The sequence below is a fragment of the Anser cygnoides genome, chromosome 2 (genome assembly GCF_040182565.1).
Source record: "Anser cygnoides isolate HZ-2024a breed goose chromosome 2, Taihu_goose_T2T_genome, whole genome shotgun sequence".
Classification (NCBI taxonomy): domain Eukaryota; kingdom Metazoa; phylum Chordata; class Aves; order Anseriformes; family Anatidae; genus Anser; species Anser cygnoides.
The window spans coordinates 63,173,451-63,190,750 of record NC_089874.1 but is presented as its reverse complement, the minus strand read 5'-3'; the positions used below and the strand labels follow the sequence as shown (position 1 = coordinate 63,190,750).

At 39.8% G+C, this 17,300-nt stretch overlaps 2 protein-coding genes across 7 annotated transcripts in view; one reads left to right on the top strand and one right to left on the bottom strand.

Moving 5' to 3' along the window:
• The window catches only part of AVL9 (AVL9 cell migration associated), a 42,158-nt gene extending 34,233 nt beyond the window's left edge, over positions 1–7,925 (bottom strand). For 2 of the 5 annotated variants that reach the window (XR_007167794.2, XM_048075515.2), the window contains exon 1: positions 7,691–7,925. Coding sequence is in view for 3 of the 5 variants with exons in the window: in XM_048075515.2 (XP_047931472.1) it covers positions 7,691–7,774 (84 nt within the window). In the remaining 2 variants the exon portion in view is untranslated. Of the gene's footprint in view, positions 1–4,467; positions 4,578–7,690 lie in introns of all 5 variants that reach the window. The other 3 variants (XM_066992249.1, XM_066992250.1, XM_048075514.2) reach the window with 3 other exon arrangements.
• A 2,289-nt stretch (positions 7,926–10,214) lies between these two features.
• Positions 10,215–14,436, top strand: LSM5 (LSM5 homolog, U6 small nuclear RNA and mRNA degradation associated). Of its 2 annotated transcripts, none has more exons than XM_013196039.3 (5): positions 10,215–10,363; positions 11,336–11,431; positions 11,659–11,686; positions 12,352–12,424; positions 14,174–14,436. In XM_013196039.3, the coding sequence occupies exons 1-5, from the start codon at positions 10,318–10,320 to the stop codon at positions 14,204–14,206; spliced, it is 276 nt and encodes a 91-aa protein (XP_013051493.1). In that variant the 5' UTR covers positions 10,215–10,317; the 3' UTR covers positions 14,207–14,436. The 2 variants fall into 2 exon arrangements, with proteins under 2 accessions (XP_013051493.1, XP_047931476.2); XM_048075519.2 differs by lacking the exon at positions 10,215–10,363 and adding an exon at positions 10,430–10,904.
• The last annotated feature ends 2,864 nt before the right edge of the window (positions 14,437–17,300 follow it).

Sequence of the window (17,300 nt, the reverse complement as noted above, 5' to 3'; positions counted from 1 at the left end):
GCCATACATTCAAGCACCTTGGAACATACCCCAGGCAACGTCCACTCACTGTACAAGGACAGAAGTGACCGGCAGACGGCTCAGGACACTGCGTGAAGAAAAGCCTGGCTTTGTCCCACTGCTTCATAAACAAGCGAGTGAGATTACAGGCTTGACCACTGGCACGGTCAGAGCCTGAGTTCACACAGATGTAACAGCCTCAAAGCCTCATAGCACAAATGGAAGGTCAGGTTTCTTATGCCAGATCAGGTAGTGGAGTAGCAAAGGGACCATGTAATCCTCAAGAACAAGTCAATGGGCTAACAGCAACTCCTGTGTAACCTTCTTGTAAGTTTTTCCAGCTTTGCTGAAATCATTTTTTTCCCCTCTCTTCAGAGAATCAGTTCTCACTTTAATTTTATTTCAAAAAATTATTTTTTTGGAGTAGTCATCATATTTTAAGCCTTCCCACACTGTCAGTCTTATCTTTCTGCCTTGCTATATGTAAATAAAACTCAGATACAGAGAGCTCAAATTGCCTGAGGATGTTAGCACACAGGATCTTCGGTAGAGAATCCTCATGATTCATTCAGTCTTACACAAAGTGACCATCTACCTCTACATCCATTTTTCAACACAATATGCTTCTACCAGTCAATCTCCGTTCAGATTAGATTTTTGCAAAAGACCTCTATCATATGACAAATACAAATTTCACACTATTTGTTGCTTTCAAAAATTAAAAGCCAAGTGTAAAGGTAAATCAAGTTCTTTATCTTTCATCTGTAATGAGAGGAACCATTATACGATTCTGAAAGAAGACCCTTCTTTATTTGCTCTGAAATCAATAGCCACTTACCACTTCAGCTCCTGAAAACTACCATGAAATTCAGTATCAGCAGCTCCAGAAAAGCAGCACAAACAGCCCTGAGATCCACATCTTACAACCCTACACGAACTAACCAAGAGCCAGTGATCTGGACCAGAAACCTGCTGCAGTAACTAATGCACCAACCAGCTACAGATAATCCGAAACAGCTTACACTGTTTCTGTGGCTGGCTCTTCTATAACCAGTTTATGCCCAAACGACCAATTTTAAGAATTTCTCTCACACAACTCATTTCCCCACATTTACCTCTGTTTACATTCAAATTTCACAGGTCATTAAAAGCAATTTTTTCATCAGAGAACTATGCAGAGCATTCCCAATTAAGTAAGGAATGTAATATCCTGAAAGTACTTCTCCCAGGTCTACATTAGCAGCAAACCCTCTATTGGAAGGTCTAAGAAGCATTACATTATTGTGGGGTGCAGCTATTACAGCTGAGACAGTATGAAGCCAACAACAAAATACTGTGGAACCACTTCTGTCTGTGTGGCTTTTTCTGTAAATCCTCTTGAGACATTCTAGCTTACTATGGCATAGAATAAACTATTGAGACAAGCAAACATATTTGCCTTTTTCTTTAACCTGAACTCTGTGTTCTTATAACTAGAAAGTGTATTATTCACACAAAGGAAGGATATGTTTTAGGCAGTGAGGAGCTGAGAGAAGGAAAAACGATGACCTGAGCAGACAAATTAGGAATTTAATCTAAAATCAGACACGTTATGCCTGTAAACTTTTTTTTTTTTCGCCTAGTTACTGATTTCACAATTTCTGGCACTGGATTTAATTATTCACTTGCATGAATGTTTTTAGCATTCCATTTCTTTTTACTGTATCTTTAAAGAATTTCATTTTCCCTGTTTTTTTTTAGATAAAATAGTAGAGCAACTAAACAAACTGATCTAATCAAGAACTAGCTACTATTCGGTTAGAGCCTTGTAAGGCATAAAAATCTAAGTAGAAAAGAAATAATTATGGTTAGCACTTTTTTGTGGGATCACAGTGAATCGATATCCAGAGTTTGTTTAAAACAAGCGAAATTTTCCTCCACAGGGCTCCATTAACTTGTATCCTGTACAAGAGAAGCTTATAGACACTGCTACCAAATTAAAATAGTATGTTTTCCATTAATGGACATGATAAGCAACTACATATGATGAAGGGCTATGCTTGCTATTCATTTCTATTTAGGCCACTCCTCTCCTTTGATACCAAACAGGTATCAAAAAAGCAACTTTTTTTTGACTATTTATTGTTTTAGTCATTTCACTTCAGATGAATGAAGATCATGATTGAATGAATACTACCCAAGATCTCTGCATATTTCAAGATTTCTGCTATTTTATTTAAGCACTTACAGAGGTTCCCGTAAAGTCAGCCTGTACGTTCAAAGGAAAGAAACTCATCACAATGCATGCTTCAAGCAAATTATCATTCCTTTCCTTAATGGGCTGGTTGAGAGCATGTCAAATACTATATGGATCTGCTTTCCAGCCAAGCTTCTCCTCCCCTTCCATAAGCACACTGCTATAACTCCATCGTCTCTTTGACAAAGAGAGAGATCAAACAGCATTTTTTTTGAGTATTTCATTGCTATCACAACATAATTCAATAGCTAATAGGAGCAAATAAGCAGGTTAGGGACCTGCTAGCATAAACAGACATAAGCATACAACTTCCCTGAAAGCTTACTCAATACTTTGCTAGAGAAAACTCCTTAAAATATATATATCTATATATACTTTCTACTTTGAAAAAGCAGCATGTTACTTTCACACAGCATAAAGCCATCTTCACAGTGAGCAGCATCTCTAAGTTTTTAACAACTACATGGGAAACTGTCTTCAGACCGAACAACATAAGCACAGCAAGTCTTAACTTTTTCCTTACATAATGCTACTTCACATGGAAAAAGGACCCACAGCCTAACAGAAAAGAGCACACAGGACAACCATCATCACACTCACGCTATGAATCAAAAGGCACACAGAAATGGACTGATCCTTTGAATTTCGCTTTTTGTAAACAAATGTATATGGATTTTTTTCAAGTCTGTGCAAGAAAAAGTATGTCCCTATATACTTCCAAAGTGCACATAAAATGATTTGCTGTATAGCTTAATCTTTTCTTATACTTAGCTTTAAATTGAACAACAGGTACAGTTGTACACTTCAGACGATCAAAGTCTAACCAGAACAGCACTTGTCTAAGAATGCATCAGAATCTAATTACTTCCATTATTACAGGCAATTGCATGCAGAGAATCTAAAATGCCAGAGTTAAAATACTCATTTTTAAGCTATACACCTAGATGCACACCAGCTTTACACCACATTTGTATTTCTATCCCCCTCATTCCCAAAGACATTGTCAGAGGGGGAGTCAGCTGATGAAAACAACTGTGATCAAGAAACCTGTCAAAACACCTAACTCTACATGCATTTATTGGTAAAACTGTTGAGAGAACACAAATGGAAACATAAAACTGAAAGGAGCCTTCTCAGAAAAAAAAAAAAAAGTTGAGTTGCTGTTATTACAGGCAGGAGAGCTGTATGATCTCTGTTTTAAACTCATGAAGTACAGTCTGAATTACTCTCATTTGAAAGTTGCTTTCTAACTTTGCTTTTTACCATTAGTAGTTTCTCATATCCAATCTATAATGCGTCCACAGACAGTTCTCATCCATTTGTTCTTGTGCCAACGCTGTCTTTCAGATCAAGCAGTTATTTTTTCCTCCTTATTTTTCCACTTTCTGACATGGTCTTGGAATATGGCAGTGTGTAATGCGGTGGTTCAATGAATACCTCAAACATCATTAGCAAACATGACAACTAAAAAAAGAAGTCTCAGACCGCTACTTTCAAGGGACACTTTTTTCACCCCTACCTTAGTCTTCTCTTGTGCCAGCACAGCTGCCTTCTGCAGATGCAAACTCTAAACAGATCAGTGAACCAAACAGAACATATATGAGCTACCAAAATGAAGTTTACTTTTTTGTCACCTCAGTTCCCCGTTTCAGTTCACCACAGAACTGCCTCTCCTTTGCAGCTGGGAGAGGTGGAAAGGGGAGAACATGCTGGTAGGTGAGAGACAGCTGAAACCGTTCATCACACTACAGCCTCAAAAACTGTTTCCATCAGCCTACCCTGCCAGGCTCCTCTAAATCACCCTTCTCTAAAACAGACTGCCCAAGGACTATCACATCCATTCCTGGAAGTGACAGAATCAGAATTCATTCTTCTGAAAGACGCATCAGAATGCATTTATTGATGTATAATAATTAATACATTACAGAACTACATCGTTGTAACCGTTCTTCCAAATCATCTCACTTTTGTGGCTTATCCTTGATCATATGCAGTTTTCTTTCCTCTTCTTGAAGTCTCCTAATGTTAATTCCCAAGCATACATAGTTATTATTCATTCCTTCTGCATGCTTTCGTATCACCCCATTTCTATCATGCCAGCACTCAACATCATCCAGTTCTTGCACAATTTCTCAAGTTTGGTCATCACTGTTAGATTTTACTGTGTACATGCTGCCACGGCCACTCATGACGCCCCAAAGTCGGTCTTGAGAAACACCACTTGCAAGCACCTTTCACATCAGCAGTTCCTCTTCTGACACAAATCTGTTGCTGCTTCCTCTTCTTCATACTGATCCTTACACAAGTTCTAGCTCTTGTACTAATTCTCCAGCATCTCCACCTTAAAAAAATGATTTATTTTGTGTGATACGTTATCAAATTCCAGGGAGACTAAATCTTCTATATTTCTTTTACAGAGAAAAGTAATTCATTCAACCACTAATTCTTATAAAAGATGCGGGTCAGCTAGCCACGATCTATCTTTAGTGAATCCACATAGGGCTCATTCCACTTATTTTCATACTGTTAATTAAATTCTTTCCTCTGCAAATTCTCTAGAGCCTTGCATACTACTGATGAAGCTCATCAGGGTATAGCTGCGCAGCTCCCTGCCTCCCCTTCTTTTAGGACACGCTTTCTGTATTTCAGTAACAAATCTGCTAAGTCAGAGGTAGCATATCTTTAAGTCTTGCTCTTAGGGCTCCAGTTCCTTGGATCAGTTCTTCCTAAGTTCTGAAACAAGTGATCCAATTCCTTCAATCAACCCAACAGAACTTAGCCTTTGCTTCCTCATCCCATCTTTACTTTCATACTTGATATCATTACTACTACTGGAAATGGAGACAAAGGATTTGTTTGAAGATACTCTGCATGATTCAAAAAAATAAATCTCCCTTTCTGCATACTGACCTCCCTCACCCACTTCTTTTTATGTTTAGGTGACTGAGGACTGCTGCAGTTGGATTTCCTTCACAAAGTTTGGCTGTTTGTGGTCCTAACAATTTTCTTTACATTGCTGCGGTTCTTACCCCTGTGCCAGCTTCCCCTTCCCCAGCTATCTTCCTCTGCAAATTCTCCAATTAATTTCTTGAAATAGTTTTCAAAAATGACTTTGGCTCAAAGATCTTCCCATCCATTTTTTGACAACACCTGAAAACTTAGCTCTAAAAGCTTTTTACTGGCATCATGGTAAAATTCAGTGTTATCAATTTATGGGTTTGCTGTTGCACCAACGCCGCATAATATTACAAGAAAAGAAATACAGACTCCAGAAGAAAAACAGAAGCAACAAAAGCCACATGTACTTTTGTCTCCAACCTATGTTGTTTTGGTTTTTTTCTTAACCAGCCAACAAGACGTGGGCATAAACATGCTTCCTCCTACAGACCCCCAACTAATGTTCAACTCTTAACAGTCTATGACAAGGAAGTGACTTGATAAATATTGTAAACCTTGCAGCTAAAACAATCTAATTATATCTAGAAACTGATCCTGCAAACATCCACATGCAAACAACCTCTGGGTGCCCTGAGAAGAAAGGATGCATTACAAAACCATGCAGACTCTCAAAAAAACAGATTTATTGCACTTAAGCTTCAGGCTCTGTGGTATGATCATTTGTTTTACATGTTACTATCCTGAGCTTGTTTAATTTACTGAAGCATTAACGAACACTAATTTAACCCTTTGGTACCTTGTACAAAATGACTTCACGTTAAAACAAATTCTCAGACAACAACCAGCACGTGGAATAATGTGCAATAATTTTTGCAAGTTTTGTAAAGACAGAATGCTCCAAGAAAAAGACTGGTCTGCCCTCTCTCACTTTCAAAAGAGCTTCGAGGAATGCTGAAACATGTTGCTGTAGCAGTGCTATCTTAACCAGATCATTTGGTTCTCCAACAACTGAAATGTATCAAACCATTTCAAAAAACACCCTTCAAGAAACCCACAAGAAAAATCCTAGTGGGGAGCCATACCCACCGAAACACTGAAATACAATCTTTAAGGCTTAGCTAATGAGAAAAAAGAAAGGGGATGGAAATAGAAGGGGAAATAATACATTTATATATGTTAAATAGATTCAGATTAACATTTACTAATGTAAGTCAGAAGCTCAAGATACAAAATTCATTTTCGGTCACTCCAACAATGCTGGCTGCCACTTCATATGCTATCTGCTTAGGAGAAAGGCTGCTAGGCTCGCCAACTCTCAGCAAGTCAAGTCCACCATCCTCTCTATCTGCTGTGCTAATAACAAAGCAGCTATGTTTGGAGACTTAGCTGGTAACAAACCTGATTTCAAGGGTTATTTGTCACTTAAGAAATTGAAAGTCTAAGTGTTCAAAGTTACCTTGGAACTTAACCACATTTAAAAAACAAACCAGCAGCCACATGACGAGAACAGTTATTCATCATCTTAAAGTTATGTAAATTTCTTAACATACCACTACTTTCCTAAGCAGAGTGCAGGATTTATTCAGGCTTCCAGAGCCATAAAACGCTGGCTGTCCCGTCATAAAATACGTAATGACTCTAGAAGTTTAAACACCAGATTTCTTAATATAACATTTAAAAAGTGTTTGAATACCTGTTATTTAGTCTGAAATACAATTCTATATACATGAACCCCACCCCCCCAAAAAAAACACCTTCCTGCTAAGATTTTTTGTTTCAGAAAACAAATAATGAAAAAAAAAATAATCAAGAGCATAAAATAAACATGAAATATAGAGCATTCTTCTACCTGACTTAAAATTTTTCTACCTAACTTTTCAGATGAAGCAGTCAAATATTTAAGAAAAATGGTGAAGAGACAAAAAGCTTATTTAAATCAAGTAGGGATCTGTAACCCGGGCACGTCAGGTTTATACAGAAGTTTGTTTATATAGAATTTTTTTCCTCTAACAGCTCAAAATGGTATCACAAGCCTGGACTGCCAGGAAGAGAAGGTAGGGAACTTTTTTTTTTCCTTTTAGATGCCTGACAATGCATTAAACAGGTATATTTTCCAGTAGATATCAAAATTCGAACCCCCCTCCGAGCCTTTACATGAAATCAGTGAAACTATTTAGAATTAAAAATAATAAAAATAATTTAAAAAGCAGGTGGAAGCCCCTACCTGCAGGCCAAGTGGCCGGGTGGCCCTACAACGCCCTGCCCTCCGGGGGCCGCCCCGCGCCCGGCCCCGTTCCTCTGGGCCTCCTGGGGCGGCGGTGGGGATTTCGGGGCGGTGTGGGGCGTGTATGGGGGGGTGTGGGGTGTGTGTGGGGCGAGCTGTAGGACTTCCCCTTGCCGGCCCTCACCCTGCCCCACGCCTGGCTCGGGCATTAAGCAGAGTCACGCAGCCAGCTCACCCAGCGCTAACGGCCCCGAGGCTGAAGAACGACCCCAAAACCCGACCCCAAAAGGCTGAAGGCAGCGGCGAAGCGGGCGGCACCCGCGCCCCCTCACCTGACAGCCCTTCTTGTGGTGGAAGCCCACCACCACGATGTGTAGCACCGGGCCCCGCGGCGGCGGGGCGCCGCGCTTCTCCATGGAGCTCCGGCGATGGCTGCCCCGGAGGCTGCCGCCCGGCCGGGCTCTCCGCTCCGCCTCCCGGCTCCCTGGGGCCGGCAGGGACGGGGACCCGGCCCTTGCCGCCTTCGCTTCCGTAGCGCCCGGCCGGGGAAGGCGGAGCGGCGCCGCCCTCGGCCCCCCGCGCCATGGCCGCCCCCGGGCGGCGGGAGGGAGCGGGCGCCGCCCTGCATCAGGAGGCGGCCCTACAGAGCCCACCGGCTTCCTCGAAGGCGCTAAGGAGAAAATGCTTCATTTCATTAAAATTTCACTTTATTAAAATTTTATTTCAGTGTATTAAAAGTTAAGAAAATCTCTCGCAGAGCCCAGCCTTTCTCTGGCTCCCGATACTTCTCTCTGGCTCGTCTCTCCTCTCAGTCGCCTCTCTGAGGAGCCCCCAAGTCGCCTGCCGGTGAGGTCCCAGCAGCGACCAGCTCCTCTCTGTATTGTTATTTTTTTTTTCTCAAAGACCCCTTGAAAGTGCAGAGCGCGGTATATCCTTGGCCTCCGTCGTTTCGAGTTGAACCCGTGCAGATTAAGGGCAGGGCGAAATGGTGGCTGAGCAGGTTTTAATCCGCCTAGGTCAGCTCAGTTGCTGAAGGTTGGAAATGAGCAAAAGGGACGTTTCTGCTATCAGAACTGTCCTGCTGCTAAACATTTATTGCTAGATCCCGAGGGAGATAGTTCAAAGACTTGTCCAGGAGCACACGCAAATGCAGTGTGAGAGAAAAATGAGAAATTTATTTCACTGCACCCAGGCCGTACTCCCTCATTAACCTTTCTTATGATTCAGCTCTGTTTATTCAAACCGACGGCGTTCGCTAGAGATCGTGCCCTTAGTAATTAAGATTCTCTGTGGAAATCAGAGGAAGATATCCTTTTTGAAGGAACTATAAAAGAATAGTGCTCAAATAATATCTCATCACTAACACAATACCCAGAGGCTCAAATTATAACAATAAAGTGTGTAATTATGTATTGTTCCTCAGCTTCAATAGCAGTTCCATTATATAAAATATATACTTTAGGGAACAAAGGATAAGCTACAAGGAACAATTCAGCATTGGCAAGCAAATGATTTCTTACTGGGTTTTATTCTGTAACTTATTTTCATGATGTTTAGTATACTTAAAAAAAAAAAAAAAGTATTAAATACTAGCCGTTATCTCCTGCAGCAATGAGATATACCAAAAAAAGATGCATGGGGGTACTTATAGCTCCTACTTGGTTCATTGAAGAAAGGGCAGTCTGGCATCACTCTCACAGCTATGGATTTTGCATTCTAGAGGCATCTCAATGATACTGCTGAGTAATCATGGCTTATTGCTTCTCTGAATATATTATTAGATTTTTTTTTTCCACTGCTTGAAATTTTCTTTCTCACCAAGGCCATAAAAATGTTAAATGTTGGACTGAAAACATCAGCTTGTTTCAGGAAAACTGATGTCTTTTTCACAGCTCACAGTGTGTATTTATGAAAAAAAAAAATAGGAAGAGAGAACTGCAGTGAAACAAAAGCTCTTAGAAATGCATTTCTAACAAACATCAATAGAAACTCAACCATATATATAGTTCTTTTCACTTGGTAATATTTACTTTACAACCGCCAGCTATTATAACATTAGCACAATAATCAGAATTTGATTGAAATCTGAATTTCTGAATTTCACAACAGTAACGAGGAGTCGTCAGCTTTTTGAGGTGGATAAAGTTTACACAGGCAGTGGGTTTTATGTCTAGAAGTAGCATCAGGCCTGGGCAGTGCCTGTGGCAGCTGGGAGATCCACTGTTACTTGTTAGGTATAGCCCAGCTTCCTGAAGGAAGAAATTGTGAATTTGTGGAGACGAGCTTGCGACTAAAAAAATAAATATTTTCAAATTTCTGTGTGAGAAAAGCATAAATGAATCATTGATTTGGGATTGAGGCTTGTAACTAATTTCTTGCTGATTGCAATCTCACTTCCTGTTTGGAGGCTTTTTTTTTTTTTTAATGTTAGGAAAAAGGAATTGTACATGGCAGTGATTATGGCACTGGGTGGGATTAGGATTTCCTGCTTGGAAACTTCTGTAAAATAAACAGAGAGAAATGACAAGGAAAGTAACAACTGGACAGAGATACGATGACTGTCTCAAAATTTAAGAATCTAGGTAGCATTTACAAAGGTAGAAGCCTTATGAATGTAAAAATAGGGGGAAATACCCATTAATTATGATTCTGTGATTAAACAAGAGAATGAAAATCGAAGCGATCTTTTTCACTTTGTGAAACGTGTGAGGAAAAAAATCACCTCAACGTGAAGCGCCATCCGCCTCCCTTACGGTGAACGAAGGCACAGAAGCGCGTTACCACCGGGCTAATTAGGACAAACACCAATTAGAACAACAACGAGTTTTGGGGCCGCGAACGATGGCTCTGCGGGCAGCTGCTCACGTCTGCTGGACGGCCCCAAGAGGGCGGCCTCCCCGAGAGGGCCCTGCACTTCCGCGCGGGAGGCCGGCAGCGATTGGCCAGGCCTGGCGGCAAGATGGCGGCCAACGCCACCACCAACCCGTCGCAGCTCCTGCCACTCGGTGAGCGCGGCCGCCGCCATGTCGCTGCCGCGGTGCTGCCCTCGGGCTGCCGCTCCGTGCCGGCTGCCAGCCGGCGGGTAGTGGCGGGGGCGGCTCTCCTGCCCTCGACGGGGAGGCGGGGGCTGCTCGCGGGCTGCCGGGCGGGAGGTTTGAATGGGGCGGGAGCGGTTGGCGGGAGGGCGCCTCGAGGGCTGCGATCGGCTTCGGGCCCCTCACTACAGAAGGACATGGAGGCCTTGGAGCATGTCCAGAGAAGAGCTACGAGGCTGGTGAAGGGCCTGGAGCACAAGTCCTGTGAGGAGCAGCTGAGGGAACTGGGGTTGTTTAGTCTGGAGAAGAGGAGGCTCGGGGGAGATCTGATTGCTCTCTACAGCTACCTGAAAGGAAGGTGTGGGGAGCTGGGGGTCAGCCTCTTCTCACAGGTAACTAGTGATGGGACTAGAGGGAACGGCCTCAAGCTGTGCCAGGGGAAGTGCAGTTTAGAAATGAGGAGACATTTCTTCTCAGAAAGAGCAGCCAGGCATTGGAATGGGTTGGCCAGGTAGGTGGTGGAGTCACCGTCTCTGGGGGTGTTCAAGGAAAGGTTGGACGTGGTGCTGAGGGACATGGTTTAGTGGGTGACATTGGTGGTAGGGGTATGGTTGGACCAGGTGAGCTTGGAGGTCTTTTCCAACCTTAATGATTCAATGATTCTAGGAACTAGTTAAATATACACTAGTAACAATAATGCGTCTTCACTAATGTGAATGTATATGCGCTATTCCAGTATATCAACTTAAAAATTTATTTATGCAATAATAGTAACATGTGCAAGGAAATAGCTTTTTTTTTCATTTTATATGTATTTTTGTGTATGTGAATATTTTTTATTAGTGTCCCTGCGAATTACCTTTCAGTCATCATGATGGTAGGATTTTTGTCTTAAAAGTGCGCTTAAAATAACTTCTTGCACCTCTCTTTTTTAATTTGCAGAACTTGTGGATAAATGTATAGGCTCTCGCATTCATATCGTGATGAAGAGTGATAAAGAAATTGTTGGAACGCTTCTAGGATTTGATGATTTTGTCAGTATCCTTTGCATATGTTTAAAACCATCAGCTTTATGCTTAAGCTCAATTCATTTATTGTCTTTGGGAGTATTGAGTTTGTTGGGTAGAACCCTTCTGTATGGATTAAGTGTATTCTGATTTTTTTATTTTCTGGATTCAAATTTATAGTGTAGTGTAAAATGAAAATAACTAAGTATGTTGACTTAAAAAATTTGTGCTTTATTTTCCTTGAAACTGGACTTTCAGATATGGTGTTAGAAGATGTTACAGAATTGTAAGTGTTATTTTTGCATCTTGTTGCTATTAAAACTTCGGTTTCCTGAGGAAAAAATATGGTATAAGATCTGTGAACTGAGTGTTCATACTTCATGAAGATTTGTAAACTGAGTAGTTTATATCTCAGAGTTGAACTGTAGAGGGTGATCTTTTCAGTACAACTATGTCATAGAGCAGTTTTTGCATGATTTATCTCAGTGAACGCTTCTAATCAAGTTCCTAATTTGTAGTATTAATTTAGCATAGGTTCTGTGTTGATGTCTCTAGCAGTTTATTTGCTTGTTTGTTTTTGCATTTCCTTAATGTCTAAAGATTTTAAAAGTTAGCAGACATAAGGATTAAGTATTTTTTTAGTTTGTCATGCAGTGTTGCTATCTGAAACCTATTTTGAGTATCAGTGGTATTGAAGAAATTGCCAAGGTTTAGAGGGTAGAACTGTATGTTTTTGTGCTGAGCAGAGAAGTTCAACAGATCTGTTTAGTTGTCTGGTAGCTTTCTCTATCTCAGTGGTCAATGTATCAAGATAACACTGAAGAGCAAATAACTTATTTGTTACGTCCAGCAAATGTCATCTTAATACATAGATTTGTGTCGTTACTCTAATCAAAACTGTAGTCACTCTTAACAATGTTCTCTTGTTTACTTTTTCTGATGTTATTTCAGTGAGATTACACCTGAGGGTAGAAGAATCACAAAACTAGACCAGATTTTGCTAAATGGAAATAACATAACAATGGTAAGTTGTCATTGTAAAAAGGCTGCATGCGTCTCTTTTCTGTTCCTGTTCATCAATGGTTGAAATCAACTACTTGAGCTACTTAAGGTAGCTTCCAGAGCATTTGTGTATATGAATGATGATGGAGAAGTGATCATGTTGTTGTACTTTGTACATTTTACAGTTCAAAATGCATAGAAAGAGGAGCATGACCATAATTTTATTTTGGTCAATTCTTTTCTGGTCTCTTGTTGTGGGATCACTTTAGCTTTGGAACAAGCTGTTTACCACAGTGACTTCTAAATCATGAGTGTTTACCTCCATAAGTATGTAGCGTGGGATACATCAACATCTCATCCATTATTTTATGTGTAAGGTAACATGTTTGCAGCAGTTCAGATACTTAAAAGCTTGCTAACTCAGTTGGCCATTGTGATACCATGTGATGCGCAGAGAGCTGTACCTTAATACGCTCTGGAAAAAAAATAATCTGGAGGGTTGTTGGACTATACCAAATCAGAAGTGCTGTTTTTCGTTCATCACTTGCTGGTATGTGTAAATCAGTACTAAAATAGGAATACTGTGATTATGCATCACTAACTGAATTCTGCAGCTTCATAGATACTTTACGACAGAAGCAAACTCAGTGTTGTTTTTGCTTACATGCATTGATAACTATCAAATCTGGACTTCTTACATGAGGGCATTCCTAATTTTGAGGGCAGAGAAGAGGAAGACTGACTTGAGTCTGTTTGCTCTGTGTGAGTGGGGAATAATATCCATATTGTTGTCTTACCTGCCTCACTCCTTCTTACTGTGTCTGAGCAGATGCTATCTTAATTTCAAAGTAAAAAAAGACTTAAAAATTGTTATTGTTCTGCATCCTTAAAGTGCTGTGCATATTCTGACTTCTTGTATGGGGTGGAATAATTACCAACCAGTTGATCTGGTGTTATATTGCCCTTGAAGCAGAAGCTTGTGATTCTTAGTGTGCACGTATTCAGCAAGATCCAAACATATTTCTGTGTTAGGGGTCTTGTGCCTCTTTTGAGGGCAAATCTTCCCTCAAGAAAACGGTACTTTAAGCTTCTTACTTCTGTCCCCAAAGCACCAAAGGTCTTTGTATTTTAGAAGGGCTCAGCTAGTTATTAAGAAAATACAAGTAAAATGAGTGTTAGACTTTTTTTCCCTTTACCATACCCTTTATTCATATTTTTCCTTATGAATTTCCTCTTCTATTGAGTTCTTTACTTTATTCATGGGAAATTGCTATGCTGACTTATTTCACGCTGTCTGTAGAAGGGTTCAAGCTCTTTACAAGTTTTTCAAGCTTTGATTAGCAATAAAAGCTGGGAAGAGGAAAACCAACTTCCCAGTATAGCAGAAGTCTGGAGGAGAATTGGCAATCAGAGAAATACTTCTTGAAAGGAAGCATGTTCTTTGTTATTTTAAAAATGAACTGTAGCATTTCAAGACAATCATCTTCTTCAACTGAACTAAATTAAAAAACATACCATACATTATCTAGGAACTCCTTTCGTGTTTAGTGTTAAACATACCTTGTATTTTTGACTTTTTTTGACATGTCCCTATTTGGCAGTAACTGGCTTCCTCTTTTGAGAGGGGAAGATAATAATGAATCTATAAACCACTTTTGTGGTCTACCATGAAGACTCCATTTGCTAAAGTCTTTTAAAGGAAGAACTGTCACATATGGATTTGTAGAACTTGGATCCATGGCACTAACACAAAATTCTTGTTCTTTTATAGCTGGTTCCTGGAGGAGAAGGACCTGAAGTATAAATTTAATACAGTTGTCATCTATGAAGACATGTTATGTATAATCTAAATAGAGCTTTTTGGGGGTATGGGTGATTTATTTTTTTTTATTTGTATCACTTGACATTTGATAAAAGACAAATATTTCCTCTTCAGGAAAGGTGCGTTGCTAATGCTGACTTCGTAAGTTGAAATCATGACTTTCTTGTAAAGACGTACTAACTTGTTCTGAATAAAAGGCTTTTTTTTGTTAAGTATTGTATTTTGTTACCAAAGTGCATGACTTTGAGAATTATTTTTCAAAATTGTGTCAGTTGCTGTCAGCCTGTAGTTTTTCTGTATCTGTTCCATTCATTTGTGGCACAAGCCTATGTAAAACACGGGTGTTGCTCTTCATTGGAGTACAGGCCAAAAAATCTCGTTTCAACCCTGCTTCAGGTTGTGTCACCAGAAACCATGTGGCAGAATGCTGTAGAACTCTGGGAACTTTTGCGAAGTGGATGCATCTATTTGATACTCAGCAGACTTTGGTTTTGCTGTCTTTGAGGTTCAGCAGTCTTGGCCTTCCTTGGCTTGGTAGATGTTCTTCCTTAAAGGCACTGTAGTGGCCTTTGGCAAATAAGAACAGACAGGCCAGATTTAATGTTCAGGAAAAAAAGACTGCTAAAACTTTTTTATTCGTGGCAGCGGAGACTTCATCTTCACCACTAAGTGGTGCTGTGTATGCTTAATTAAACTAGGAGCTGTCTATGCCTGCTTGCGTAGTTCAGAGTAGTCATTTTAAACAGTCTTGGTTGATTCTGTTCACCTGTGATCTAAACATTGACAGATAGTGGGGGTAACTACAACTTCATGAGAATTTCTATAAAGTAAGGCAATGATGTATTTGTTTTATCACTAGGGTGGAGAACCTGATTCTAAATAATGTTCAGTGCAGCTTATACTTTCATAATACACTATTCAACTGATTCCTATGTTTAAATCTCTTTGGAGGAGAACTGCTGGTGCCTGCTGTTGAAATAGTAGGGTATAACATATGTAGAGTATGAACCTCCCAGAGGCAGGAAGTGCATTGCTTTCCCATCACAAGAAGTGGAAAGAAGAGTTGAAGGAAGGGATTCAGGAGCAGGAGGCGGCAAAATCCTTTTCCCTTGCTTTATATGACAGTGAAACTGCCTTCTGAAAGCTGAATCTTAGCTTGAAATACATTGATAACTTTTTGCATTAGCCTTTTAAAGGGGAAAGAGGCTCTCCCTTTGCCCAGGGAACATGCTACATTCAGACCAACTTGCTCTGAACACATGATCTGCTGTTGTCACCAGTGAATCTAGACACTGCAATCTATACCAGTGACTCCCTGGTTTTTCGTTTCTGTTCCCACTAATTCCTCCAGCCTTTTTAAAATATATAAATAAAACATCTTTTAAAAAACAAAAACCCTTTCATTTGATTGGGATATCATCTGTTAGTTTTGTTATTTCCTAGAGATAAATTGAGTCTTTTCATTGGTGCACTTAAAAGATTTCTACGAGGTGCAGTACTTTTTGAAGTAAGTTTCTCTACATATTTCACTGTATGCACTTCAGTCACTATTTTGCAAACATTCTTGAATTGAAGAGTGTTTTCATGCTTGAGAGAGAAAAAGCAACTTTTCAAAGGGAAAGGTAAACTATTCTGTTTCTTCTGGGGGTTTTATTCAGACAGCACAAGTATTTTATGCTCTCAGGGTTTTATCTTTGGAATAATTTTCTGTTGCTTCAATTCCTCCCATGGTTGTTCGTTCATTCCCTTCAGAGGAAGTGAGAAGACTTGTCACAATGAAGATGTCTACCTAGGAGATTTTTGATGTCTGCAGACATCACTCTAAAGACAGTTTCTTTACTGTCCGCATGCTCTTAATGATTTACAATATGAAAAGAAAGATTTGTAATGTCAAGCAGAAAATTCAGAGTATTCCAGACTAATCTGCTTTGCTTTGCATTCAATATTCCCGTAGCCTGTTGTTTTGAAAGAGCAAGTAAGATTTTTCAGTTTGAATAAATGAGTGTTTTTCTTAACTTGTCTAGAAACCTAGTTTTTAATGTGTTGATACTCCATTGTCCTGTAGAAGTTTTGGACACTGGCATTCTCCAGAATGCCAGTTAGGTTGGAACTGCAAGTAGGTTGTTAAAAAATAGTATCTTAGGCTTTAAGAATATGTAAAACTTAATGATGCTTAAAGATTAAATTAAGGGAAGGTCATTTGGTTAAAATAACTTTTTGCTTACAACAAGCATAGCTATGGTTCCTTTCAGCACTTTTTTTCCCATCTTTAAGACAGCACTGATTGCAGCTACCTTCAGTTTTGCTACATGGCTGTCTTAGTATGGGCATGGTTTCTGCCTTCTATTTCAGTTTAGTTGCAGACATAGTTAAAATAGCTATAGGGAGTTGGGAAGTGTGTATATGTGTATGTATGAACATAAATTAGTCCTAAAGTGCTGTACCCACATCTTTAGTTTTTGCTGACCTATATTTCAGCGATACCAAGATCTTAAACTGACCTGAATATTGCTGTTGCAAATGTTCCATGTTTCTCTGTCCTGATTAAACAATAAACATAAAAAGAAACTAAAAGAAATTAAAGCCCTAAATGTTTAGTGTTTTCACTATGGCTATTCGGGGTTTCCCCATTTATTTATTTAAAAGATGCATTGTTCTTTACTCTATGAAAGTTAAAGAGTTTCCTGGCTTACTGGTGGTTTTTGGTGTACATTTTATCCTTGGGGGAATTGCCTATCACTTCAGCTATAGGCTTCAGAATTCAACTGATGAATATTTTGCGTGCCTGTGTTCAAATAGTGATGTTAACAAATCATACAATTCATAGCTTTATGGATACTTACAGGCTTGCTGTAGTCCTTAATAACGCTTCATCTTTTTATTTCTTTAGCAAGAACAAGCAAGTTATTTTTTTGAAGTACTTGCAACTTTTCTCTGTCGTCAAACTTTAGAGTGGAAAAGCTATATCAAGTACAATGATGTTGTGGTTTTAAAGTATTAAGTTGCCTAAGAGTCTAAGGAAGGATGTATGACTGTGAGTGAAAGTCTGTGGTGCAGCATTATTAACATGCTAAAA

Bases quoted from the DNA above. Each gene is read 5' to 3' on its own strand.
- LSM5 (XM_013196039.3), top strand. From the start codon at position 10,318: ATGGCGGCCAACGCCACCACCAACCCGTCGCAGCTCCTGCCACTCG. The intron at 11,432-11,658 runs GTATCCTTTGCA...CTGGACTTTCAG, and splicing joins AGGATTTGATGATTTTGTCA to ATATGGTGTTAGAAGATGTT. The intron at 12,425-14,173 runs GTAAGTTGTCAT...GTTCTTTTATAG, and splicing joins ATGGAAATAACATAACAATG to CTGGTTCCTGGAGGAGAAGG.